The sequence below is a fragment of the Notolabrus celidotus genome, chromosome 19 (genome assembly GCF_009762535.1).
Source record: "Notolabrus celidotus isolate fNotCel1 chromosome 19, fNotCel1.pri, whole genome shotgun sequence".
Classification (NCBI taxonomy): Eukaryota; Metazoa; Chordata; class Actinopteri; order Labriformes; family Labridae; genus Notolabrus; species Notolabrus celidotus.
The window spans coordinates 14,768,753-14,796,681 of record NC_048290.1 but is presented as its reverse complement, the minus strand read 5'-3'; the positions used below and the strand labels follow the sequence as shown (position 1 = coordinate 14,796,681).

Genomic DNA, 27,929 nt, shown 5'->3' with positions numbered 1-27,929 from the left:
GACCAAATCATCTGCACTGATGGTAACTGCTCTTAAAAAATGACTTCTTCATGACACATTTCGTCTGTGGAGATGACTCAGATCTTCAGTGTGTCCTTAAGAAAAGCATATTTTGACTGCTGTCAGGCTTCCTTGAGGCAATCAGAGGACAATTCACCCACACATCTGCTATGAGAGCACATTGCACCTATAATGAAAATACTGATAACTAAAGGCAGAGGACTGACCATGAACAACTGCAGAAAGAGAGAGAAAAAGACAGAGGGCAGAGACAGAAGGTCTGGCAGATGGATCGCAAATGTGGACGAGAGAGCTCTGACTAATAAAAATCATAACAAGTGTCCAAAATCCAGCATGCTGCATTCTTTCTCCCCCACTATTTGAGACGTATTTCCTTCTGCAGTGACGGTAAAGTGAAGGTGTCCAGTGGTCAAAAGAAGTTTTAAATTCATGCTTGAGTAAAACTTGTGGAAACAGCATGAGAGAAACTACAGGCTTTTAGTAACTGCACATGTTGGATTACGGCTGAGTTGCCCAGAAAAACACAGACTGCCTGCAAGCTGTTCAAGACCGAAACCACATCAGATACTGCAGATCGGTTCAGAATGTTTTGACTCTGCAGGTTTGAAAAAGTTTAGATCATGTGTGTATTCAGGCCTCTTCCAAAACAGAAAACCCCATGGTACTGCTTTCATATGGGCTCTCAAAGACATGCCTTTACACAAGCAAAAGAAAACACACGGAGCATGAAATCTGTTGAAAACTCACTAAATAGGAGTTAGTGTGAACATGCAACACACATGTGACTGATAAAAGAGCAAAAGCCTTCACTCTTGGCTTTACGTTGTGAAACCAGATTGTGTTGCAGGTGTTGGACATGGTTGAGTTGAATGCTCTGTGAACATATGCTGGCTTTGTGTTGGAGGCATTTTCATGTTTAAACAGGAAAGAGTCTCAGAGATGAAAATGTTACATTCTGAAGAAACAAGGTTTCCTTGATTAGAAATACACAGCCTGGATAAACTCAGGAAATCTGTCTGAAGGTTTTGGCTTCATCGAGTAGGTTTCAAAAATCTAAATTATGAAAGAAAAGTTGGAGAGAGTTAACATGCCACGCTTGGATCAGATTTCACACTTTCATGCAATTTCTTTTTAAATTATTGATATGACTGTTGTGATAAAGTTGACTCACCAAACATTAACTACTTGGTTAATGCTTTAAAAGTAAACTTAAGACTTACATTTTTAATCTACATTTTAATTTGGAATAATTTATTTTTAGCCCTGGACTGCATTATTATTTTAATCATTGCTTTAACATTTATTTATCTTATGTAGTTATTTATTTATCTATTTATTTATTGTATTCATCTGATCTTGTTAACTTTACCCTATTTTTAACTTTTCTTTCCACTCTTACTTATTCTATTATAAAACGGTGGCCATTCAGAAAAGAAATTTGGATTTTGAAGACTATATCGGTTTAACTCAATCTGAAGATGAAGGATAGAGTCGATGAACAAAACCTTTGTGGATTAACTTTGAAAGGCTCTCACTTTGATCAGATTCTGGCTGTCGTAATGCAACATTTTGGGGCCTGCAGTACCTTGTTACCTTGCTTGGTTGATCAACCATTAGCTACAGTTTTATTTGTTTTTTAGGGCCAATTATTCAACAAAGTTGCTTGTAATAACAATTTCATTAGGAGAGTGTATTGTGAGGGATTAAGATCAAGACCGTCTTGTGGAAACCCCAACCGAAACAGTGCAGGTTCCAGTGAACTGCTGTGATTCGCTGGACTGAATACTCTCATTGGTATTAAAGTTGTTTCTCTTATATAATATAATAATGGTGGCTTTGTAACTCTTACTTTTTTTTCATGAACTCCACAACATCACTTTATTCCCATCTTAAAATCTCCCCCTCCATTTCCTCTCAAGCCGTCCTTCCTCTCTCTCTCTTCCCCCCTCCTTCCTCTTTTCCTCTTTCCAGTGCTCCCATCCCATCACTCACCTTCTTTCTCCTCCTCCCTCTTTTCGTCTCAGACTCCTTTTCTCTCTTTCTCCTCCTCCCTGTTCTGCTGTCCAGACACACACACTCCTGGAGTCTGCAGTGTGCTGCCGGTCTGCGAGCTGGAGAGACACTCAGACACACTTCAGAGGATCCTTTGGGGACAAACTTTGGGCACAACATTGATTATTTCCAGCTGTGGATGCAAACAGAAGATCTACTTTTCTTATTTCCTCTGAGGATTGATTTACCTTCATAGAAAGCTGCAATGCTTCTCCTCTACCTCCTGAGTTTTGCTGGTGAGTCCGTTTGAGCAGCAGTGCCAGTCCTGGTGCATGATGGCATGTTTCTGTTGATGCCAGTTGCTATGATTCATACTTACCATTCCCTCTCTCTGCTTTCTGCCTCCTCTGTTTTTTCTCTTAAAGCTGCCATCCAAGCACAAAACCAACTGTTGCCAGGCTCCTGCAACTTTGAGTCCCACACCTGCGGATACACGTCAGACGCAGACTTCACGAGCTGGATCCTGCACAAAGATGGTACTGGGAGACTTTATGGAATGCCACAGAGCATCTTTAAGTCTCTTATTTTTGTGTGTTTAGACTTTATTGTGGCTCTGCTAGAATAAGGAACATGCTCAGCTATGATGCTGCAGTTGTTTTGGTGCTGGTTTGAGCCATACTGTTGGAGCACAGTGGTTATAAGAAGCCCATCTGGTCTGCATTGATTCCCACATCTCCAAACATCTGGAGTGAATGAAATAACAGATTTAGGTATTCTCGCTGGGTTGGTACTGGAGCTGATACAGGCGAGAGCTGCACACACCCTCAACTACATTATCTCAGTATCTACTTATCTAAAGGGATCAAAGACCATCTTTAAAAGTAGATTTGGTTATTTATATTTTAAAGGACTGTATTTACCCCGTAGTAGAAACAAAACTTCTTTAACATTCTGCTCAATCTGCACTGAGACTGAGCCGCGGATACATCTGGAGACATCTGTCTCATATGTTGCACCAGCAGCAGGATCCCATCACATTAGCAGTGACATGCAGTGAGGCCTTTCTTTCAGAGGCTGGGGTCATGTTAACATTTCAAAACACTCTTGTTGATCTTGGGCCTGATCTTATCGGCTAAAAGCCCATCCTGAAAATAATCACTCTCCAAACCTAAATCTGGTTGCCCATTTCTGATGGATGATGCATCATAACTGGTGCAAAGTGTGTGTAAACACACCAACACTTCCCCGTTGTTGGCTGTTTGATAAAGAGCCAAAATACTTCAGTTCTTACGCTAACAGATCATATCAGGGTGTGCTGACTGTTAAATAAATAGTTAAAAAATCTGAAAATGAATACAGTTTTGAAACTTGCACCTAGTTTGGTTCAAGAAATAAGGATGCACAATTTTGCAAATGCAATGCAAAGAGCTTTAACTCATTCATGACAGGATCAAGGATATCTTCATCATCCAATGTGTTTTACAGCCAGCAGCACCACACAACCATTGCAAAACTATTTGCAGGATTTGGCACTATACATATAAAGATTGATTGATTGAGATTGATCGACAGTTTGAATATCTCTCTTCATCGTTCAGAGCAGTATCTGAGATTTCGCAGCATATCTTGACAAAAGTCAGCTTCTCATCGGCAGTGATGCCAAGATACTCGTACTGGTAGAATTGATATAATACGCCAACTCTTATGAGGACAGTTCACAGGCATCCCTTGGCAAACAATGCAATCTATTTCAGCACATGCAAAACCAGCAGTAGTTTAATTATGCAATGTTTCTGAAGGGTGCATTCTGTTTCCTCATTGAGAGTCGATGCTGGTATGTGTGGGTATAACTTAGTTTAAAGATTAAAACATTAGGAGCATTCTTCACACTGAGTTTCAGTGTCTGTGTTCTTGTTGGATTTCTCCACAGAAAATCACATCATCTCTTGAGGAGTGGTGATGCTACTTGAGGTAACTGAATGCTGCCACTCACTTGGAAAGAGTGTTATCAGTATAACTTAAATGATGCTGGTATTGTCACCAGTTATGTCTTATTTAATAGCATTCCTGTTTCGTGCATGAGCTAAGGACCTGGAGGTGATTAACCTAGATAAGCATGAAGACAGGAAGTAGGAGCATGGCTCTCTTCATGGACGAAAAATAGTAAAGACAGAAACAACAGTGCTTGTTTTATTTGGGAGTTTGGTGCTGAAACTGTTTCTCGTCCAACAGCTGCTCGGTTCAGGGACTTCCAGAGGATTTGACATCAAAGTGAGCCAGCTGCAGCACTCACTCAGAAACTACTGAGTCAGGATTTAAATGTCTTCTTTGTACTCAAGAAGCAAGATCTAATGAGTTCATTAATGAGTTCCTGAGGTGTTTGTGGATGTGTTATAAACTAAAGATAGAGGCTGATGGAGAATCTGGCTGAGTAGGTAGGATACTCACACTTTTGAGATACACGGTGGAACATGGGCTACAACAGATAGGGATGAAATCAGGGATACTTATAAAGTAACTGCTAACAATTTATGATGAATCACTCCAGACTTTATTGTATAATATAAAATAAGGTTTGAGGAGGAGGGATCTTCAGTACTGTAGCTGTTTCTGTGCTAACACCACTACAAGATGTTTCAGGATGTTTCCAAGATGCATATACATCAGTGGAATCATCCGTTTGCTCTGACAAGCGAGGCGAGCAGCTAAGTGTGTGAAGCAACAAAACTCTGAACCACACCGACTTCCACAAGTAAGGTGAACAGATTAACCCCTTCTGTTATGTTCGTTTCTTAGGGACAGCAATAATGTTCGTGGGTCAATTTGACCTGGGGCATGTTTAATTATCCAGAAGTGTCAGAATGAGATAAAAAAATCCCAATAAACATTTTTTAATCTCATTATTAACTCCATTACTAACCATTTAAATCAATATTTAGTGTGATGGTTTTCTTTAATCCTCACAGATCATGGTTCAATGAGGATAACTCACTCGTTTTTTATGAAAATTCATGTTAAAGCTTTTTTTAATGTACATTTGAAAAACCTAAATATAAATACAATAGTTTTACATGAAATAGATTTTTGTTTATTTCATTTTTTTTTATGAAGTGATGTTGATAAATTAACTGGAGACACCTCTTCTGTCATATACTGTCCAGATTTTGATGCTGTATTTAGCTGGCTTGGAAAGTATATATTGCCTAAAATGGAAGGAACCTCTGAATGTCTCTAGCCTTTCATCCACTGTGACATTAGGGCCTGGGTTATAGAGTATTGGAAGTTGCTCTACCCACTTGTCCCTCACTGTTCTAGTGGCTGACAGCCATTGAGTATGAGTACAAGTCTATTTACCATTTACCATTTATCATGACCTGCTCAAAAGCTGACTTGATGTCTGTTACCCGAGTCACTGCTATCCTAGTCGCTCTGTCTTTTAAATGTTTTCTGTAGACAGTTTTACCTGACGTATATTTGGGATGAAGATCGCTGTATTTCCCCATTTTTGATGTGAATGTCTGCTTGGAGGAATATGAATATCTGTTTCCTCATTTGGTTCAGAATCAGAATCATCAGACTCAGAATTGACCACAAGATGGTCTTCATCTTCAGACACACCCTCCTCTCTTTCACTGTCATGATCAAAGAGGAGTGCCAGGGTTATCACCTGTTTACTTCTGCTGCTCATTTTGTAAAGCTCTGACAGAGAGTGTATCATGTGTAGATGCAGAGTATAAAGTTGGTAGGACTACCTTGCAGATAATCTGTATATGTTTTTCCCCTCCCCTGCTGTAGTGATGGGAAGTTTAGATTACTTCCTCCAGCAGCATAACCTGGTCCTGCAGCTCTAATCACTTTTGCAACCAAACTCTGGTTTATAGTTCTCTTTCCCGCCATGATATTCAGAACATCCCTCTGTTATTGCAGACCATCTCACTCTCATTCTTTCCTCTTGGATCCTTCAGCCTCTCAGTCTTTCCCTGTTTCCATCCTTGTTGCTATTGCCGCCTGCTTGTTTGAAAACACCAGTGTGGTTTGGAGCTGTAATGATGTGCTCGGTTGCTGCTCATTTACTCTCCTCTCTCCGTCTCTGCAGCACAGCTGAGGCTGCTGCACGAGGAGTGAAGTCATGTCCAATATATGAAGCACTTTTTAGTCCAAATAAGGCATTGATGCTGATTAAATCAAGGGGAAGTGTGTCAGCTGCACCATGATTATAATTAATCAGGTTTATGTTGAAAGTGTAAATTCAAACATTTGCAGTATGTTGGCAAAAACACATCTTGACTGATTGGACGGCTGAGTGAGCTCATTTAGTGTGAGTGTGTGAGTTTGGCTACGTGTGTGTGTGTGTGTGTGTGTGTGTGTGTGTGTGTGTGTGTGTGTGTGTGTGTGTGTGTGTGTGTGTGTGTGTGTGTCTGTGTGTGTGTGTGTGTGTGTGTGTGTCTGTGTCTGTGTCTGTGTCTGTGTGTGTGTGTGTGTGTGTGTGTGTGATGCTAAAGGAGCCTCAGGGCATGCAGCAGGGCTTTCCACAGGGACAAATAATAAATGACAGACCAAGAAGGAGAGCTCCAAAGCCCCTGGAGTAGAGAGGAAGAGTTGCTGTTATGGCTGGAGTTGAATTACTGATAAATTATGCTTCATCCCCTGAATTTTTGTTGCTTTGTTCCAAATGATTGTTTCATGAGTAACAGTATCCTTTAAACATTTGTCCCTCCTGTTAACTTAAAATATAATACATTTAAAAAAAGAAAGATATATATATATATAAATAAAAATAATAAGACCCTCCTCAACCGGTAAAAAAGATTTAAAAAATTGCACTTTTAAAATGAGAAAATATTTGAAGTAACTCTTCGGTTTTTACTAAGTGAACGAATATTCGAATATTCGAAAATCATTGCCCACCCCCATCACAAATATGCACAGAACAAAATAGGCAGAGAGATAAGAGGTACCTATTTGTCCCTAGGGGGCACCACCGTCAACCCAAAACCAAACTTCCTCACAGGAGCTTTGAGAGAAAATTGCTCATTGGATGTGAACAGTTTTTGCCATAACTTCACTTTGCAAACACGTTAACAGGTTAAGATTCAAATAATTCTGCCATTTTATGAACTGCTACCGAAGCAATGTCAGTTCACTGATGGATCCACCACTTTGGTTTTAAGGAAGTCTAAAAAAATGTTGAAGTGATTTTCTGATCATGACTTTTATCTATCTTCACTAGATTATAACGTCAAGATTTCACTCTGAAGATGAATTTGTCTTTGACCAAATATCTGCAAGTTGAGAACCTCATCAACCCAAGCCGAAGCTTTAAGTTTACTGCTGATTAGGAAATGTTACAGTCTTAATCACATTGTCAAAGATCATCACAGTCCAGACTGAGAGACTTGAGCTCCCTCTTGAAATAACGGATGGTCCAAACCTCACTCTCTCATCTGAATTCTCTCAAATGTTCTCAGGGGGGAAATCTCTAAAAAAGAAAACAAACAGATCATTCAACTCTTTTGTTCTCTCTTCCATCAGGTTGCTAAATGCTGAACACTGGCCTGTTGGCTTTGTTTGTTTTTTTATTACCTATACACATGGAGTTGTGTTTTTATAACTCTTTCATGACACAGCTCCTCACAACAAATCTGTCAACCTCTGGCATCACAGCAAGTTTGCAGGCTGCTGTCTGCTGTGTTTGTCTGTTTTGGCTGTAAAACTGAATACCCCTCTAGGATAGATAATGCTGTTTGAATCTTGAACCTTGAACCTTGTTAGAATGCTAACATTACATCAATGTGGTCACTATTGTGAAAGTGGGGGCAAAGAATTCATCCCACAGGACTTTCAAGGCATTAAGACACACTCGTTTTGTGTTTGACCTCTGTAATCATGAGTGTACGAAAGCACTGTAACCCAACATCTGCAAGTACTGACCACTACTTTAAAGTCAAGACTGCTCCACCCAGTGAAAGTCTTTCAACCACTTGAGAAGTTCTGGGATCAGCCTATTTGCATTGCATTTTATTACATCAAGCTATGAACAGTTCATGCAATTTTACCATAAAACAGAAGGCAACACAAGCAGACTGTAACATTCCTCACTCCATCTGTACTCATTCATGATCAAACTAAGTATGGGGCCTAATAACTTGAAGGGCTATTTGTCATTGTTGTGTCATCTCCCCACACAAAGTTTTGAATGGAGTTGAACTCTGAACTTAGCAGACAAAATACATCAACACGTTGTTAAAAATCATCTTCAAACACTGCCACAAAGACGAACCTTGACTTTTCTCTCTAAATCCCTCGTACCTTTTTGTTTCAGGCCGTTTTGTAGCCGTGGATGCAGCCACTTCAGATCTCCAGGCTGATGGGTCAGGTGCAGATGCTGCTGGACCTCAGAAAGAGACCACGGGGATCCTGCTGAGCCCAGCTCTGGAGCAGGACGAGTGGAGCTGCCTGAGGCTGGTCTACCAGATCACCGGGTCTGGAGGCCTGGCGGTCCTGCAGCGCACGGAGGGAAAGAGCTTCGACAAGCCGCTGTGGAGCAGCCAGGAGACCTCTGACAGCTGGGTCATCTCGAGCATGGACCTGCAGAACAACACAGAGCCTTACAGGGTGAAACACTCTCAAGTGTCTTTCATGATGTTTAAAAAGGGAACACGCTTCAATTAGGAAACAAGGATTCTTTACAGCCTGAAGTGCCTTGAATGGTCCTTGAACTTTTTTATGTGTATGAACAATTTAACTCTTCTTGTATTAACTTTTGCAGGAGCATAAACATAACAGCTAGCTGTAGGTTCTCTAAACTTGGACATAGTTTAAGTAATATAAATGTAGACTCAGTAAAAGTCATAGAAAATCATAAACTTGATTGCATACAATAAGTGTCAAAGCCCCTCAAGTAAAAGTTCAGTCAGCAACAACAAATCCAGTTTTAATGGTAACTGACTGTTTGAGATTTTCCCGTTCTAATATTTGAAAATCAAGGTTTTAAAGATGTCGGATAATTTCAAGAGTTGAGTACCAAATTCAAATTGATTACATTGAAAAAAAAACTCTGCTGGAAAAGCTGGAAAACCCTAAAAGTAATTAAAATTTTCAATAAAGTAAAAAGATTGCAAAGGAATTTTGCAGTAATGTAAGAAATCCAAACTTACAACATTTACAGCATATTTTTAATTACAAGTTATTTTTGTCTGCAGAGAGGGTTAAAGTGCAGCATCAACCCTCTGCAGGTTACAAAAACAGCAGAGCTTTACAAAACAGTCTTAGATGCTGCTGTTGAGAGGAGGACAGATATAGGTTGACGGAACACATGCAGGCGTCTACTGAGGCCAGTATGAGGTGTGGGGGAAAACACACACACACACACACACACACACACACACACACACACACACACACACACACACACACACACACACACACACACACACAGATCCCTGCACACATTGTCTAAACACTGTGGGAACAGTGCAGCCCGTGTTTATATTAAAGGCAGAGGCAGAACTGAGTCTGACAAGGTCAGGACCTACATAATGGAAAGTGGAGTCTGTACCATGTGTGGGCCTCTCCATGCGTAAACAGAGCCAATTTCAGTCCACAGATTCAAACTTGAAGACTGATAAATGATTCTGCTGTTTTTACTCTTACCTAACACAAACACATCCCCTGTCCTCCTGGCTTTTATTACATACTTCAGTGACAGCTTCATTTTTAAAATTAAAGGTGAAGAGCAGGAAAACATCTTAATGCTGTTGTTTTTGTCCTTCCTATCATCAAAAATGACTCAACACATCAGAAATACACTTGATTTCTTTCAAGACTAGGATAAGATCTTTACCTGTCTCAGATGTGTGCCTCAAGGAAGTTGCTGGAGTGAGAGTTAGCTTAGCTTAAAGACTGGGATGTATCTGACTTAATTATTCAAAAGGCTGGAAACATTCGGAAGCAGCTCGCTTGGATCTTTTCAATTGAAATGCTTGACCAACATGTTTTACGCTCACTTATTCCCATATTGAATCATGTTTGTTTAATCTTTTCCCCACTATAAGAGTCAAAGTGCTTTATTGCTTATTTTAGAGGGGAGTGTTGGTGTAGATATGTCTGAGCAACTGTCTCCTTGGTGTGAGGAGTCAGGCTAGCTGTTTCCACTTGCCTTCAGTCTTTATGCTAAGCTAACCACATTGTGGCTCCAGCAACAACTTCTAGTGGCATTGAGTTAGTGTGCAGGCTCATCTTCTTTTTTTATTCCTCCTATTTATGTCAAACCAGGTATCAAGTTACAGAAGAAGATATGGAATAAAGCTAAAGAGCGTGAAATTTGGTTGGTGGAGACCAAAGCAGAGGTTAAAATCCGGCGTACCTACACCAGGTGGACGAAAAAGATAAATCCTGCAGATAGTTGGTGTTTTCTGCCACATGGACGATGCAATCACTTTTTTACAAACGCATAAGATCATAAAGATCATAAGATAAAGGGTTATGCACAGGTTTTCATGGTAACTTAAAATGATGCAGGTTTTTTATTTGTCTTTTAAAGTACGCCATACATAAGTGTGTGCATGCTTACATGCACAAGCACTGACCTCATGATTTCACAATGTTCTGCCCCTCTTTCTTTCAGCCTGTCATCCTAAATGAAGCCCGCTGCTCACTGGAGCTTTAGAAAAATGTATTTGCTGTGTGTTTCGTGTGTGCTCTCTCTGTGACCCTCCATACATTCAGTCATGAGCTATGAAGTCATTCCTGTGTCACTCCAGATCATAGGTTGCAGGGTTTAACTGAACATGTGTTGCTGATTAGGTTGTGGTCGAAGGTAAACCTGGAGGGATCCCCGGGAGCAGCGTGGCCATCTTTGAGATCCACATCAGTCCAGGATACTGCCTGGGTCGGTGACTTCACACATCAACACTCAAACATCCGTCTGAAAAAACAATCAGTTATCCATGTCAGGATCATAAACATGTGTGCTCATTACATTACGACACCATAAAGGCCTTTTGAACAAACACACATGATAATGGTTCTCATGTTTTCATCCATCTGGGTCTAGATTGTGATTTTGAAGAGTCTCACCTGTGTGGATACAGCAATCAGTGGAACGCTAATGTAAACTGGTACGTGGGAGGTGGAGGCGGCCAGCTCCTTCACAACGACATGCCGAATGACCACACATACAACAACAAGACAGGTGAGTCATACCTCTTTATTATTCATACAAAATAACTTCATCCAGTGAATTAAAGACATATTAAAGACAAAATCTATTATTGAAATATTTGGTGTATAATCTGAAAGCTACATTTCTCACATTTTATAGTTCTGGCCATGATTTAGGAGCCAGCAATCATGTTTTATTTTTGTTATCAGTAACAAATATCATTCCCATATTAAAAGACCATAACTAGCTATGCTTAATGTCAATTTTAAACACCTTTGTCCTCCTCTTTTTAAACCTCAGATTACAGCACAGTGTAACAGTCCCAGCCTTTATGGGCAATGTAACATTAGGGAACATTTAAGCCTGCATTTTCTCCATTGGCCAGCAGAGGGTAACCCCTCTGGTTGAAAAAAACATGTTTATTTGTAAATCTTTCAGAAATGACCCTACTCATCACTTCCTTATTACCTTAATAATCACTGTCATTATGGGGCTTTGGTCTCACTTACCAGTTTTGAGTCCACTCCGAAACAGCATAGTGTTCATTTTGTAAATGTTGGTCCCATTTAGATCAATATAATGTACAAAGCAGGGTATGCTGTTGGACGTAGCTAACTGTAGCTGCTTACAAATAGTAAATGGCTCAGTACTGCCGACCAGCTTTTTGCCTAATACGGTCTCTTCTGGTTCAATGAAACCAAAGTGGCAAAGAAAAGGAGTTAAAAAATATGGCAGCCCAAAAATCGATGGGTGACGATGAAGGTGGCTGCTTCACTTCCAATATTGAATTCAAGGAAATCCTCCCCAAAGGGTTGCATACTCAGTTTGTTGAAATTATGGATATTTAAACTACAACGCTTAGAAACTTAAACTCTTCATAAATAACGTTTTCCATAATCTAAATATAAGAGAAGATAAGATAGTCCTTTATTCGTCCCACATACAGGGAAATTTAAGTGTCACAGCAGCAAAGTAGACAGTGCAAAAGAGTATAAAGCAAACAAGAGCCTATAAAATATCAATTATTAAAAAGTTATTAGAAATTAAAATTAAAGAGGTAAAAATAAGCATATCTTATAACATTGGTTATAGAGTCTGGCCACTGCAGACTTCTTCCCCCTGCGATATCTCTTTGTGAGACACCGGGGGGGAAGAAGTCTGTCACTGAATGAGCTACTTAGTGTTGTTATGGTCTCCTGGAGGGGTTGTGACATGTTGTCCATCAGAGAAGATAGCTTTGCTATCATCCTCCTGTCAGCCACCACCTCGACAGGGTCCAGCGGGCAGCCCAGGACAGAGCTGGGCTTCTTCACCAGTCTGTTCAGCTTCTCCCTGTCAGCAGCAGAGATGCCGCTTCCCCAGCAGACCACTCCAAAGATGGCTGATGCCACTACAGAGTCAAAGAAGGACTTCAGAAGAGCCCCCTCCTCACCAAAAGACCTGAGTCTCCTGAGCAGAAAGAGTCTGCTTTGTCCCTTCTTGTAGAGTGCATTGCAGTTGTCTGACCAGTTCAGTTTATTGTTCAGGTGAACACCCAGGTACTTGTAATATTTCACAATCTCAATGTCCGTTCCTTGGATGTTCACTGGTGTGGGAGGAGGGGGCTTGCGTCTTCTGAAATCCACCACCAGCTCTTTGGTCTTTCCTGTGTTGAGCTGGAGGTTGTTTCTTTGGCACCAGACTGCAAAATCCTGCAAAATCCTGCGTCAGTTCTCTGTAGAAGTGTGCTGAGACATCTATTCTCTCGCCAATTCTGTTCTTTTTAGAAAACAATAAGTTCTGAAACTCTCAAACCTCATTTCACAACCTGACTCATATTCAACACCCTCTCAGGTCACCTCATGTACGTGGACTCTGTCTACGCCAAGACCTTCAAAGAAGTGGCGAAGCTGGTGTCTCCCATGACGAGGGTGCCGATGTCCGGCTGCCTGAGCTTTCAGTACCAAAGGAGCGAGGAGAGAGGGAACCTGTTCTCTGTGTTCACCAGGGACAGACTGGGTCAGTACCAGGAACTGTGGAGAGCGGAGAAAGAGAACCAGAACGAGTGGAGCAGGACGCTGGGAGAATGGATACCTGTGCAGGTGGATCTGAAGGCACCGTATTCTGTACAGGTCAGTGTGAACACAATGTTGTGAACTTTATTTAAGAAGATTGTAAAGTTCTGATGACACATATTCAAAATCAAACTCTGCACAAAACTTCCCCAAATTTTCCAGATGAGCTGCATGTGTGAACACAAACAGCCGAAATGTTCACTCAGACTTAATCCTGAATTTTTCCTCCAATCCCCCCAAGTAAATCTCCTGCATGAAGTCAATGTTTGCTTATCTGAGAATGCAGAATGTAATATGTAAGAGAATTCACCGGAAACAAGTGGGTGGGGATGATGACGTATGTATCATGCAACTGGTGTGAACCCCGACACATAACAAGATAAATTAAACATACACGATGGAAGACGGAGAATAATTTTCAAGAAGTGACCAGTGAAGACGTCTGCACCCATACCCCACTCTCCACCACCCTTATTTAATTGGAAAGATGTCAGGCTGTGAGGGGGATGTGTGAACATGCAGCTTTGGAAAGTTTGGGGATTAGAGACTGTGGTCCTTCTATTTAGCAGGCTTTACTAGCTGTATCACATATCTAACAACCTGAGAAATAAATTAAGTGGGCCGGTTTCAAAGACTCCTAAGATTTTTTGTAATTCCTTTACTCTAAAACAGGGGTTCCCAAAGTGTGGGTCGGGACCCCCCTGGTGGGTCGTCAGACACAAATGGGGGTCGTGAGATGTCTTCCAGAATGTTTTTTTTTTAAAGTTATCTAAAAATATTTATTATTATTTATTTTTGGTTATTTACCTTCTTTTCTTATTTATTTATTTATTAATTTTTTGTATTTCATTTATTCTCTTTGTTGGTTTTGTATTGCTTATATATAATTCGTTAACTTGTGGGGAACAAAGAAATACAAAAAGAAACGCTATAAAAAAAGTTGAATGACAAAAGTTATCTAAAAATTGTACATTTTACCCATTATAGTAAAAAATAGACAAAAATAGACGCTAAACTTGAAATAAAACCTTGAAAATAGAAAATGTAATGAGTGTTCTGCCTTTCTTTTTGTCAGATGACTCCTAAGTTTAGGGTTAGTGAACAGTGAATTATCAAAAGCATCAGTAGCAGTAGGTTCATTCATAACAGCACAGGAAACACAGACACATGCTCATATAGGTAGGGTCATTTTCTGCAGACCAGCTAAATGAAGCCACATTAAATCACTTTGAGGGACAGTGGGGGTCACAAGTCTTTGGCACCCTTTATTTTAGGAGTCGGGGGCTGAAAAGTTTGGGAGCCCCTACTCTAAAAGATTCTCTTTGCATATAAAGTCATGAAAAGTGTGCAAATCTATGTATTTTTCTGCCCTTAAACCCAACATGCTAAGGTCATAGATTGTAAAAAGCAAGGTTGAGCAAATTTAACAAAACCCGTTGTTAGCTGTAGAATGTCAAAATTGTAATTAGTTCTCTTTGCACAAATATTTGACTACTGTGAGAGTGAGTGCATCTTGCATGCACATGACAGCACGCAGCTTTGTTAATGAGCATCTGTCTCTCTCTCCAGGTGGTCTTTGAAGTGGCCTTTAACAGCCAGAGAGGAGGACGCGTAGCAGTTGATGACATTTCCTTTTCTCCAGAGTTCTGCAGCACAGACTCCGGTGAGAGGCGGGTTTACTCACTCTTCAAGTCTTAACGGACTCACTTCAAATGTTGACATTAAAGTATGAATCTTTATGATGCAAATCTTCCAGGTAGGCATCATTTACCTCCAAAATAACAGTATTAAAATGTCATAGGGACTCAAACTGCAATGTACCATGAGGGGTAGGTTCAAGTATGAATCTGGCTTTTTGGGTCATGATAATAAAACTTAAATCTCTGACCTGATTGTGGCAGTAGAGGAAGAGTGAGACCGTTCACTAACATTCAAGATTAATGCTGATTGGACTACAATGTAAGCTGATTCTTGACAGTTTATAATGAATCTATACATTTTCTCCACAGAGCCAACCTTTGACCCCTCCATCGTCAACTGTAACTTTGAGTCGGGTCTCTGTCAGTACGCCCAGGACCAAGTGGTGGGGTCCTGGAGGAGAGTGTCTGTAAAGCCAAACATATTCAGGAACGGAGATCATACCACAGGAGCCGGTGGGTTCATATGAAAAATATCTCCTGTTTGTGTAATTCTCATATTTAAACCTGTATTAAGGAGAACTCCATCAATTTTAAACATCAGAGTCTGTCTACATGGCTGAGGGGGTGCACCTGCTAAAGGTAGATGTGTGAAGTCTGTGTGAACTTGAGTGGAAGAAAACTGAGACTGAAAACTGCAGATTTGAAATCAGAACAAATCTGGGAGCTTGGAATTAAAGAAGTGGGATTACTAGACCTTTGTCGAATGCATAATATCAATATCGCAGTCATTGTGACTTACAGATACACATTCCTATCCAGGATAGTGACAACCCTGGTTAATGAGAGGGTGACCCTTCCCCTCTGGCTCAAAAACAATCCAAGACGCCGCTGCCAAAAACTCTACTCAAGCTTGAAATAATCTCCTGGGTTATTGTTTTGTTCTTTGACACGTTTACTCTGGTTCAGTGAATGTTTCCACAAGCAGCAGTCAGATGTTTTCAGCAAAGAATCATATAGTAGACAAATAGTATCAATCAGTGATTTAGTTGTGGCTGTGAAAGCTTGTTTTTGCATTTCATTTGGGCTCAGAAGAAGCTTTAAGTATGAAGATATCAGGATATATTGTGGGTGTGATGGGAAATATCATGAAAACCAGATTGACAGGAAGAGAGAGTTCTGCGTTACGATGAAGATGGCCTTCTTCTCATTCCAGGATCTTTCTTGTTGGCTCACTCTCGGCTGAACCCGAGCTCTACTTATGTTAACCGCCTGATCGGTCCAACTCTCCCCGGGAACACAAATTTCTGCCTGAGATTTTACTTCTCTCTGCGGGGTGAGTGGCACTCGACATCTCTCTGAATATGTAGTGATGTTGGTGAATCTTCTGCTGTGATTAATTTCGCTGACTCACCAACTAGGAATAACTCTGGCAACGGCAGGTTTCAACCAGACGGACCGAGCTCTCGCTGTTTATCTGCAGCCACTGCAGCAGAGCAGCAGCCAGGAGAAGATCTGGACTCAAGCAGAGAAATCCAGAGGAATCTGGATCGGGACAGATGTCACTTTCCAGACATCACAGCCTGCCAAGGTCAGAGGAGAGGAAATGGAAATATTACATCAGTCTGTTTAAAAATAGAGAATCAAAGGACCTGGAAGTCATAAAGAGAGGAGATAAACAGAGGGTGAAGAGGAGCTGGAAAAAAGAGAGGCAGCCAAATGATTAATGGATTAAGGAAGGAAGAAATAAACAAATTGATGAGTCTATACATGACAAAGGATTAAAATGAATTATTAAGTAAACACACGAATAGAAGAACAGAGAAGGGATGAGAGGGAGGTGTGAAGAAAAATAAACTTACACTTAAGCTAGAAAGTTTGAGACAAAATACAACCCACAAAATGATAAGAAGCAGGAACTAAATGCTCAGAAGACATTTATTTCTCAAAATGTGAATATTGCAGGTTGTGCAGGTTTGTTACATGGTAATTTAATCTATAGCCTAACTTGTAAATCTTGTGCTTGTGTTAAACCATTCGCCAACATACTCGTAGTTTTAATTCTAACATGCTAATGATTAACAGGTTAAACGTCTACCATGAGTCAATGCTAACATTTGCTAAATAGTATAATTATTGGATTAAAAACAACTCAACTTGCCGTTAAACACAATTGTTTAACATTTCCAATCAAATATAGCTAATTAACCCTTTATTCGAACCAGTCCTGACAGGCTGTTATTGATAAGTGAACCTTAAACCGGAGCCAGTGTTAAACTGATGGTTTAATGTGGCTGTAACGTTAGCAAGCTGCAAAGGAAATACCACCACTTCAGAAGAAACTCAAGCACTGAGGAACTATTTAAGGAACAAACATAAAAAAAACGTGAAATAAATACATTTCAGAGGATAATGAATAAAAGATGGAAGAGAGGAAGAAGGAAAATCAAACAAAGCCGGTCAGAAACAGAGACAAACATGCTTAACTAATTTAATAACCAAAGAACAGATGACATGAAGTGAAAGATGCTCTGAGGATTTTGTTCCTCTTTTTACACACTGATCCACTTTAGACCGTGCTGCACTTCATTGATCGTTTCCTTCAGTGTCACAAACACAACAGCAGAGAAGTGAATGACTGGTTTCTGGTTTTTACTCAGGACTGATCTGTTTATAATTAATATGATGAATAGAAGACTGTAAGAGTTCCTCTGGGATGTTAGGGATGATGATAAAGACCTCACTGCTCACCCTCTCTGTTCAGGTGGTCTTTGTCAGCACCTGCAGGAGCTTCTGGGACTGCGGCTCTGTGGCTTTGGATGACATCAGTTTAAGCCTTGGGGACTGTCAGCTAACAGCAGGTAAAAACTAACAGGGTGAACATTTCCCCGAAACAAGGACAGCAGGTTTTATTCAACACATGACGACAGACCACATGAGGGGTGTAGAAACAAAGTTAAGGTAAAACCTAAATGTTTACCTTCGACTGAATGATTCTTTTTTTTCTGCTACAGGTTCTTTGACGTCATCTCTCCCGGGTCACTGTGACTTTGAAGCAGGTCTGTGTGGTTACACTCAGGAAAAGCAGAGCGATGTTGCAGACTGGGAGCGGAGGAGAGGACCCACCCCGACCTCCTACACCGGGCCCAGAGGAGACCACAGCACAGGACTGGGTGAGAACCAACACTTTAACTGTCTGTCTATGTTAAGAAAGCATCCAACATCCAACGGCTGCATTTTTTAAATACACAAAAATAAACACTACATATAAAAGAGGTTCTCTTAAGGCTGTTAAGAGTCACACCTCCCCAACTTTTGATCTACAGGATATTACCTGTACATGGAGGCGTCCCCCTTGCTGCCGGGTCAGAGCGTCCGGCTGCTGTCCTCCATCCTAAGGGGCTCCAGGGGGCCTCAGTGTCTGCGCTTCTTCTACCACATGTACGGCTCTGGAACGGGTCAGCTCAACATTCGCCTCAGCAAAGACGGAGAGGATGTGCTGTTGTGGCAGCGGAGCGGCGAGCAGAGTGTTGCCTGGCTGAGAGCGACTGTGGAGTATCGGTGTGACAGGCAGCACCAGGTGAGAAGTTTTTAACTCTGTAACAGTGTCTTTAAAGGAGAACTTCTGCAGGGCTGCAATTATGTGTTATTTTCACTACAGATTGGTCTATTTATAGATTTATAGATCTATTTCTCCACAGTAAAACACTTTACAATGGCAGTTAAAATCCTTGCTTTTATGAAGCTTTAAAACAAATGTTCCACTGTTTTTCTTAACTATTGACTAAAATATTTAACCACATTATCTAATGATCTACTACCTAAGTGTATTTTTATTCCATAGCCTCAACTGTTGAAACTATGACTTTAACTCAAGTACTATAACCAAGAGCAGCTTTGACACCATTTCCCTGGAGAATTTCCTTCTTATGTTTAATTAAATTTCTATGTCTCTGCAATTCAGAAGGAAATACTGTTTTTTATAATCCTCAGTGTTTAAGTAACAGATAATATTTTCAAGGTTTTTACATTAAAAAAAATAAGCCTTTAATATTGTATTAAGCAATTTGGATTATTAAACTAATTGTTCCAGCTTGTCAATTTTTCAATTCAATTCAATTTTGCTTTATTGGCATGAACAAAGACATGTTATTGCCAAAGCACATACAATTCATACACATACATTCCATATATATTCATAACATATTATATTCATTACATGTTATATATATTACATATTTTATACGCATTAATGAACGATTACCCATAAAGCATATTGATGTGGTATGCTCATAAAACCTTCACCTAAAATCAAATATTATGGGATGGTTCGTCCCTCAGGCTGAGACAGGCAGACACATATTTAGCAGCCAGAGGAGCTGCTGACCCTTCCCCCAGGAGAACTGACAGTTTCTCTTCTGGGGTTAATGTTGGAAAGTTTGGTACCATTTTAGTAATTTCCCTGTAGTGGGAATCTCTTAGAAAAGAGTGCCGTCTCTGTCTCTATGTCCCCTGTAGAGCAGGGAGCACAAAGACGCTCCTCTCTGGGCCTGTATCTCACACAGTCAAACATTGTTGGGCTGCATACAAAGAATAGAAGAGGCAAGTAACAGAGGGAAAAAGTTGATTAATTTTCTATGATTTAAATTGTTAATCTAAGATTGTAAACAAGAAAAACAATAGTATTTCCATAGTATACATCTTTCTAAGTTCTGGTGTTTTTTTATCTTGTATCTTTCTCTGATTTACCTTTTTGTTAATGAAGACAGATGAGTTCACCGATTTCAACCTGTGGCCCTTTGCCTCATGTCTCCTATTTTATACAGTCTATGGTCTCCCCCCACTTCTCTCTCCTGGTCCTCTTCTCTAATTATGTTCTGTCCTTTTAACAAAGTTATTAAAGGACCATAAAGTGACCTTTAAAAGAAGACACGTTGGAAAAGAGTTGAAGCTTTAGAAAAAATATTTAGCAAGAATCAAATTCTGAGAGAACCGATGTATGAATAAAAACATGTTTGATAATTTACCAAAGAAAAACTATTTTTACTGGAGTTCAGATAATTGATGATTGTTGCTTCCTCACAGTAAAACATCAGTTCTAGAAGTTTCTAAATTTTTCTGCAACAAGTGCTTTTACTTTTGATACTTGAGTACGCTTCAACTGTAATACCCGGACATTGTAATTCAATATTTGAACCTTGTCGTCTTATAGCAGCTCCTCTGTTTCATCTGTTTTCAGATCGTGTTTGAAGCCATCAGAGGTTCTTCAGTTAGGAGTGACATTGCCATTGATGACATTGTCTTAGAAGGCGGACCCTGCTCAGGTAAACAATGTGTTTCAGGTATTTTATGAATAGAATACACATTAAACTTTCTCTGATGAATAAAATATAGATTAAAGTCAGTCTATCTTCCCTGTCCTCTTGCATCTCTCTATATGCTCTCTCTCTCTTCTCTCTCCCCTCGTTAGAGCGAGACATGTTTTTCTTTTTCCTTATCCTCCTTATTACAGGAAAAGCATTTTGTGCATATTTGAACTTGCACCACACTGCATCAGCTTCATGTTTGTTCTGATTCCTCTGCAGAAATGGAGATCAAGGCCACCGTGGGAACCTCCAATGAGATCGAGTAAAAGAGAAGAGACAGTCAGCTGCGTAGGATGCATGAACCCTGTACTTTTGCACATTACAGACTCCTGACTCCTTCATGGCAACACCAACGTGTCGGGGTGTGGGTAAAACGAAACCTCTCATGTAGTTCTGTTTTCATGGGGCAACACATATCAGTTGTGTCATGGTCGGCATTTCTCTCTGCACTGTAGCAACAGAGGGCGTGTTAAACTGTGTTCCTATCACTTAATATGCATTAGATTAATGCCCATCGCTCAAATAAATCCAGAAAGATATCCACGCTGATTTTGGTTTTTCTTTGCATTATTTGGCTGATGAACAGTATTCCATCTTTGTTTTTGTTTTGTTTATTTGGAGCCAGAAGTGACCATGTTTTTTGTAAGTAGTAAGTGTCAATAAATGTAGACTTACCTAGCATGAGAACAACAAAATGAAGCTGGCACAGAGATTAAAGCAATATATTCAGATTTATTAGAGCAGCATACACACATAAACTGTACATTTAACTAAAAAAACAAACTGAGTTTTGGTCCCAAAGGTTCTCTTCACATGATACACGTCCCGTCATTCAGGTATTTCATGGACTCCATCTGCTGAGTCATTGCCAGTACTTCCTGAAATCCGGTGCTGAGTCCAGACATGTGCTGAAAGTACGCCTCCTTCTCCACCTGCACCGACAGATTATTCACTCCGGCATCTTTCAAAATGCCCGTCACCTGAAAATCAGAGAAATTAATAAACAATGACCCGAACTGAAATACGTCTCCACAGAATTCATCTTCAAGACGTCTGCAGTAAAATAAAAGCATCACTTTTGACTGTACCTGCTGAATGATTCTTTGTTCCACCACATCTGCCATGAGCTGCAGGTGGATGGTTCCTGCGATCATGTTTGCTGAATGTCTCCAGAAATGAGGATCTCTGTACGACAAAACTCCTTCGATCTTCTCGATCTGCAACAAAATAGAAGATTAACATCAGCAGGCAGCTTTAAAAAACCCTGACCATGGTGAATCTGTAGATGCATGTACTTCATGCATATGTTACCCGATTTCAAAGGATGCGTTCAGGTTGAGGAGAGGTTTTATCAAATACTTGAAACTTAATGGTGAAGGTCTGAGGCTTTCTGGCATCAAGGTGAAGTAATGAAAATACCCAGAAATACAAAGTACACTTCAACAGAGAACTTTTAAGTGACTGAGGTACTTGTGGTCCTGGCTGCAGCGGTGCATAGCTAAGCTATAGTGTAGCTAAGCAAGGGCTGTGCTGACTGTTATCAACCGTATGCAGTATGCTAAATATTGATGAGTACTTCATACACTCCCACTTCAAAACACCCAAATTATCCCTTCAAATAAGTGATATCAAAGAAAAGATTTTGCAGATAGTCCTTTGTTTCAAGGAAACTTCAAAGTTACTGTATAAACACAAGTTTTCTATACAATCTTGTCTCACAGCAGGAATTAAAAACCACTGTTACAGACGCATATCCTTTAAAAACTACCAATCTTTTGACATATTCTGAATCCTGCAAACAAAACTCAGCTTAAACTAACTGGTGAAGATATAAACTCATCATACCGATGATTTCCTGTTCCCGGGACACAATATGCACAGCAGTGTTTGATTCATATCACCATCTTTTATATCTGATGCATTAACATGTTTCATGTAAAAACTCCAGGGAGGACTAGCGGCCGGCTGCATTACTAGACTTCAGCAGCCAACATAGCTGAGCTGAGTTGTGAAAAAAAATTAGGAATACCTACAAACTAACTTTTGAGTTGTTTTGGGATCGATACAAGACAAATGTTACAATGAATGCAAACGTATTTCTTGATTTCAGCTTACTTTCAAATGTCAAACAAAACATCAAAAAGTATGCTGAACATTAATCTAAAGTAACAAAATAAAAAGGAGAAAATCTTCCTTTTTCTTTCACCCTGTATTATAGTTATACAGTGATTTGTGACTCCTCACCTTTTCCAGCGCGATGTTCAGGTCCTTTTCGTTTTCTGGAGGAATTCGCAGGAGAAGAACCTCGCAGGCATCTTTCAGCAGAGGGATGACGCTGAGGAAAATGAGCGTGGCGATGAAAAGCGAGCAGATCGGGTCGGCGATCAACCAGCCAAACTGACGGATGAGGATGGTGGAGATGATGACGCCGACGCTGCCCAAAGTGTCAGCGAGGACGTGGAGGAAAACACCTGGAAGAGGATAAAACACAATGATTATATCTGAGCTCAACTTTATTTCAATGAATGACTTCATCTGACCGAGACACACCTCTCATGTTAGCGTTCATGCCTCCGCCTCCCCCTCCACCGTGAGAGTGTCCGTGTCCGCCGTGTCCATGACTGCTGTGTCCATGACTGCTCTGCCCATGACTGCTGTGTCCATGACTGCTGTGCCCATGTCCTCCATGGGAATGTCCGTGACCTCCGTGGCTGTGCTCGCTGTGGGAGTGGCCGTGATGTGAGTGGCCGTGGTCATTCGACGAGCAGCTTTTGCTTCCATGGGAGTGAGCGTGGCTGAACGCACAGATACCCACCAGGTTGACCAGTAAGCCTCCGACGGACACCGGCTGCAGGAGACAGAAAACAAAATTTTGCAGGGTTCAGACTGAATCCATGACAAACAGAGATATTTGAGACGTCCTGAGAAGTCTGATTCAAAGGTGGACATGATGTGCTTCAGAACAAGACAAAATAAGAGATCAAACATCCAAAGGCAGTTTTAATGCAGGTTATTAAATTATCAGAGGACTCTTAATCAGGAGATACTTCTTCAACCCTAACCCTTGCTTACAGTCAGCATGTCTGTGTCTATGTTTGGAGGATCCACCAGGCGTGTGACAGACTCAACGAAAACGAAGAAAGCAATGACCATCAGGAACAGGCCGTTGATGAATCCAGAGAGTATTTCAACTCGGCCGTACCTGCAAGAGAAATGAGAGATTTAAAAGCTTCAGTTCTTGGATGACTCCGATATCTGAAACCACGTGTTCTTCATGAACTCTACCCGTAGGAGAAGATCCTGGTGGCTTTCCAGCGGGTCATGAGGGCAGCAAACAGGCCGAGGACTAAAGCCGAGCAGTCAAACAGCATGTGGAAGCCATCAGAGATCAAACCCAGGCTGTTTGTCCAAGCCCCGTACAACAGCTCCACAAACGTGAACGCCTTAAAACAGACAAACAGACACAACTTGTGACGTCAGTGTGCCACAATATTCTCTGAAAGGGTGAAAACTGTACTATTAAATGTTATATTTGTATTATCCCCTAATTCACACAGCTTCCCTTTTCTTCATGTCCTCAAACTTTCACCTGAGGGGCCAGCTACAATGTGTTCTTCTTAAAGCCGTACATACCAGGTTCAGACACAGGAAGTAGAAGATCTGTCTGGAGTCGTATTCCTCAAGGATCTGTTTCAGGGAGTCTTTGATGAACCGAGGGACGGACTGTGACGTGTGCTGCAGAGCGTCACCCATGAAGTTATACAGAGGAGTCCCTTCAGGTGAGTAACCCACCAAGGTGCCCTTCTGACCTTTTCTTGATGGGGATGACAGAATGCTGGACGCTGCAGGGGAAGGGAAGGGAAGAACATTAAGAATGTGAATATTTGAAGATATTCTCTCCTTATCAGAGAGATCTTTGTGTCGACGACCACATCCGTAACTCACACATGATGAAGAAGACGGCGCTGACGATCACTCCTCCAGAGAGCACGTGCTCTGTGCTGACTTGTTGTGGAGGTTTGCTCATGGAGCGCAGCTGGTCTGTCAGTGGGTGAGTCCAGAAGTTTGCCAGCAGCAGGCCGCTGAGGATGAGTGCGATAGAACCGTAGCGGGCGCATCTCGGTGTCTCCATCTTTGCATTGCAGATGGCCTCAACGTAAAACTCCAGGATCATCACGGAGAAGATGATCATCCCGAACGGAAGGATGAGCGACGACCAGGAGTCCACTTTACTCTGGAGTAGAAAGGAAAGCAGGGAGTTAGGAAGTCAGATAAGAGACACAGTGACGAAAAACTTGACTTTTTTTATAAACACTCATCAGAGCAGAAAAGAGACAAAGCTTTCTTTAAGTCTCAAAGTGAAGCAAACCAAAAGAAGATACATGTTTGATGTCTTTTTACTAACTTCCTCCACATCTCTGGGCAGCTTTAGACAAGATCATGCATGTACAGATTCTTTATTTAACACCTACTTCTGTGGTCGCTGAGAGCACTATGACCCAGGGCAGCAGCACCACAGCAGACACAAGGTTGTCCAGGGCGTAGAGGCGTTTCGCTCCGCCAATTTCCACCGAGAGTTTCCTGGAGGCCGTGTGGAAGCCCACCTTCAGGCACAGGGAGACCACCAGCAGTACAACACCACCCTGAGAGGAGGGAATTCATTTAGAGCCAAACCAACACTTTACTGTGCTTCTGTCAGGAACACTAAACACAACATTTTCTGAGTGGGCTTTGCTTACTTTGTGATCTGCAACTCCTAAAAAGGCGATGGCAGTGTAGAGGAAGTGTGTGAGCGCACTGTCATGGTGTCCCTCAGCTGAGAAGAGGAAGAGTCAAGGCAGACAAAACTGAAACACAGGAGTGTGATAGTACAACAAAACACATACAATAAAGAAAAGCTGCAAATGCTGTCAGTGAGGAAGGATACGGTGCTCTGCCATCTTCGCCATGAGGTCATCATTGTCGAAGAGAAGGAGGCAGATCACAGCGATGATGAACAACGCAGCTCCTCTGGTCTGTTTAAAGTCACAAACAGAAATGCAAGTTACACACTTTCCAAAGTGACGCTAATTTGAAGCATCTTGGACGTTTAAAAACAGTCAATAACAAGCACAGTCATAGTAACCATGTGTTTGGCACAAAACACAGCAGAGAATCAAGAAAGCTTTATTGCCAAGTGAGCTTGCACACACAAGGAATTTGACGTGGTGATGAGAACACTGGTACTTGACAACAAGACAGTAAGGACAAGAATATAGAAACCTAAAATCTAATCTGAAAATTCTAAACAAAAAAATAAACATTTTGTACATTTTAATCCTTATGCACCAAAACAAAAGCACCAAACTCTTTGTATGTGAAAACCTAGTTGTAAATAAACCCATATTACGACTCTGATTTTTCTTATTCTGCTGCAACAAAGTCCCACAATGCAGGAGTCATTTACAGTCGTACAGTCAGTCAGGTTGTCAACAGGCTTCCTAGTTTGAGATGAACTGATCTGAGGTTGTTCGGCCTCTTACCTTGGACGGCCCTCCTCCTGAGCTGGTGAACAGAACACCGAGCAGAGCGATGACCACCACGTCACTGTGCTCCAAAAGTAACAGCGTCCTGTAAAAGACACAAGCCAGAGTTAGATCATCCCAACACAATAGAGTCTAAATTAGATGAGAATACATCAAGTAAATACAGCTCTAGTATTCCTTTTACAGTGATAGTTTACCTCAGAGGGCCGCAGAGAGTAAGGCCAAAGAAGCCCAGGAGGGAGATGATGCAGCTACACACAGCATGCTTTAGTATCTTTATCCACTGCAAAGAAAACACAAATAACATAAAGACTAATGAAAAGTATGGCAAGTTAATACCAACGCTTTACAGGATACAGGCGTAGTGATACAATCTTTTAGACCCAAGATTAAGAGGAAGCAATCCAACAAACCTGTCGTTTAGAGACAGCTTTTCCTGAGGAGAACGGCTTTTGAAAGAAAAGTAAAATAACAGCGCTCCTGAGAAAAGAGAGAGATCACTGTCAGCATGTTCTCTCTGTCTTTAAGACAAGAAACAAAGTGATAATGATTCATAACACCAAGTTTAATTCAAAGACAATAAAACAAGTAACATTAGAGTACTCACCCTAATTTTAGTATAAAGATGAATTGCACAATGTGAACAACTTTGAGGATATCATAGGACTCGAAGATCCCCAGAGCCTTCAGGATCTTTGTGATGATCAGTAAAACTATGTATCTTGTTAACCTGGAGAACAGAGCAAAGAAATAGTGTCAGGACATGACATCTGTCCTGTTAAAGTAAAAGTAAAGCCAGTCTTTAATCATGTCTCATTTTTTTTGGACCCAATAACATGTTTGTTTATTTACTGCTGCAGTGATTTAACATGACAACACACCAGCATGATGCTCAAAGGAAGCTATACACACATACCTTGAGTTAGGGACTTCAACCATGCCCAGTTTTCCTCCTGACAGCACATTGCTGCTGTATTTATCTTCCATCTTCAATCAGTCAAACTCAAACTGTTTATGTCCACAGAACCCAAATCATCTCTGTCATCTGAACCATGAAACTGAAATATTACCCATGAACAGAAGAGGAATGGACCAGGCTTCCTCTGGCAGTCTTTGGATCAAACTCACTGAATGTAAACCATAGACTGTTTAAAATATATAGATGTAAAGACAGTCAGCTGAGTCCTCTCAGCTTGTAAGCTAGCTGTGTTAGCTAGCTGAGCTTTAAATCTAGCATGCCGGCCCAATAGACAGATATAATCCCAACATTAAACTAGGACACACTTGGAGTGCTCAGTGTATGTCGAGAGAAAAAATATAGAGACATAGATGAGTAATCCAATACGCGAATTTAAAGTTAACTTGAAAACAATGACAGCTCGAAGGAGTAATTTCAGGATAAAACCTCCTGTTTACGGCACTTCCGGACACGGTAACCATGCCACGTCACGTGTGTGTGTTCGTGAGCATCACTTCTGCGCAGCTTTTGCTTCTGCGTTAATGAAACAGCTTCGTGTTCTGTTTTTAGGTGTTTGAAATTCGTCTAACTCTAGACATGATGAAATGTTTAAAATGTGTAATTTTAAATACTATATTATCCTACAAACACGTGTTTCAAATGTTGGTATTACCTATGAAAAAAAAAAAGCGCAGGCAGTTAACTGTTATTTTGTGAAGCACTTCCGGTTTCTTACTTCCGGTCAATTGTACATTTTCTTATTTTTTCAACTTTATTTTAGATGTACATAAACAATGGGTACATTCAGAAGGAGCATCATACACAAACAATCATTAAGAATATAGAAACAATACATCTTCAGTTGGGAATTTAAGGTAAATGAGAAAATTATACATACAGTATCTCACAAATGTGAGTACACCCCTCACATTTCTGCACATATTTAATTATATCTTTTCATGGGACAACACTGAAGAAATGACACTTTGATATAATGTAAAGTAGTCAGTGCACAGCTTGTATAACAGTCTAAATTTACTGTCCACTCAAAATAACTCAACACAGCCATTAATGTCTAAACCAACAACAACAAAAGTGAGTATACCCCTAAGTGAAAATGTCCAAATTGGCCCAAAGTGTCAATATTTTGTGTGGCCACCATTATTTTCCAGCACTGCCTTAACCCTCTTGGGCATGGAGTTCACCAGAGCTT

At 40.7% G+C, this 27,929-nt stretch overlaps 2 protein-coding genes across 3 annotated transcripts; one reads left to right on the top strand and one right to left on the bottom strand.

Moving 5' to 3' along the window:
• The first annotated feature begins 1,992 nt into the window (after positions 1-1,992).
• Positions 1,993-20,782, top strand: LOC117830846 (MAM domain-containing protein 2-like). Of its 2 annotated transcripts, none has more exons than XM_034709144.1 (15): positions 1,993-2,309; positions 2,439-2,549; positions 8,336-8,628; positions 10,819-10,903; positions 11,069-11,206; positions 13,010-13,287; positions 14,800-14,893; positions 15,240-15,383; positions 16,084-16,203; positions 16,310-16,458; positions 17,632-17,728; positions 17,882-18,040; positions 18,194-18,447; positions 20,107-20,191; positions 20,453-20,782. In XM_034709144.1, exons 1-15 carry the CDS (start codon positions 2,279-2,281, stop codon positions 20,497-20,499), a joined length of 2,085 nt encoding a protein of 694 aa, XP_034565035.1. In that variant the 5' UTR covers positions 1,993-2,278; the 3' UTR covers positions 20,500-20,782. The 2 variants fall into 2 exon arrangements, with proteins under 2 accessions (XP_034565035.1, XP_034565034.1); XM_034709143.1 differs by having other exon boundaries at positions 16,289-16,458.
• A 163-nt stretch (positions 20,783-20,945) lies between these two features.
• slc30a5 (solute carrier family 30 member 5) lies at positions 20,946-27,222 on the bottom strand. Its single transcript, XM_034709141.1, has 16 exons — positions 26,675-27,222; positions 26,366-26,488; positions 26,172-26,238; positions 25,956-26,041; positions 25,756-25,843; positions 25,161-25,248; positions 24,973-25,049; positions 24,706-24,876; positions 24,179-24,467; positions 23,867-24,075; positions 23,519-23,676; positions 23,306-23,435; positions 22,784-23,081; positions 22,478-22,704; positions 21,322-21,450; positions 20,946-21,213 (listed from the first exon to the last, which is right to left on the bottom strand). Exons 1-16 carry the CDS (start codon positions 26,743-26,745, stop codon positions 21,043-21,045), a joined length of 2,382 nt encoding a protein of 793 aa, XP_034565032.1. The 5' UTR covers positions 26,746-27,222; the 3' UTR covers positions 20,946-21,042.
• Between the last annotated feature and the right edge of the window lie 707 nt (positions 27,223-27,929).

What these genes read in the sequence shown, in the direction of transcription:
- slc30a5 (XM_034709141.1), bottom strand. Translation starts at nt 26,745, where the DNA reads ATGGAAGATAAATACAGCAGCAATGTGCTGTCAGGAGGAAAACTGGGC. An exon ending in ATCTTTATACTAAAATTAGG is followed by an intron (nt 26,239 to 26,365) that starts GTGAGTACTCTA and finishes CTCTTTTCTCAG; the next exon opens with GAGCGCTGTTATTTTACTTT. An exon ending in TGCTCTCAGCGACCACAGAA is followed by an intron (nt 24,468 to 24,705) that starts GTAGGTGTTAAA and finishes TTTCTACTCCAG; the next exon opens with AGTAAAGTGGACTCCTGGTC.
- LOC117830846 (XM_034709143.1), top strand. Translation starts at nt 2,279, where the DNA reads ATGCTTCTCCTCTACCTCCTGAGTTTTGCTG. An exon ending in CAGTCCAGGATACTGCCTGG is followed by an intron (nt 10,904 to 11,068) that starts GTCGGTGACTTC and finishes ATCTGGGTCTAG; the next exon opens with ATTGTGATTTTGAAGAGTCT. An exon ending in ATTTTACTTCTCTCTGCGGG is followed by an intron (nt 16,204 to 16,288) that starts GTGAGTGGCACT and finishes CTCACCAACTAG; the next exon opens with GAATAACTCTGGCAACGGCA.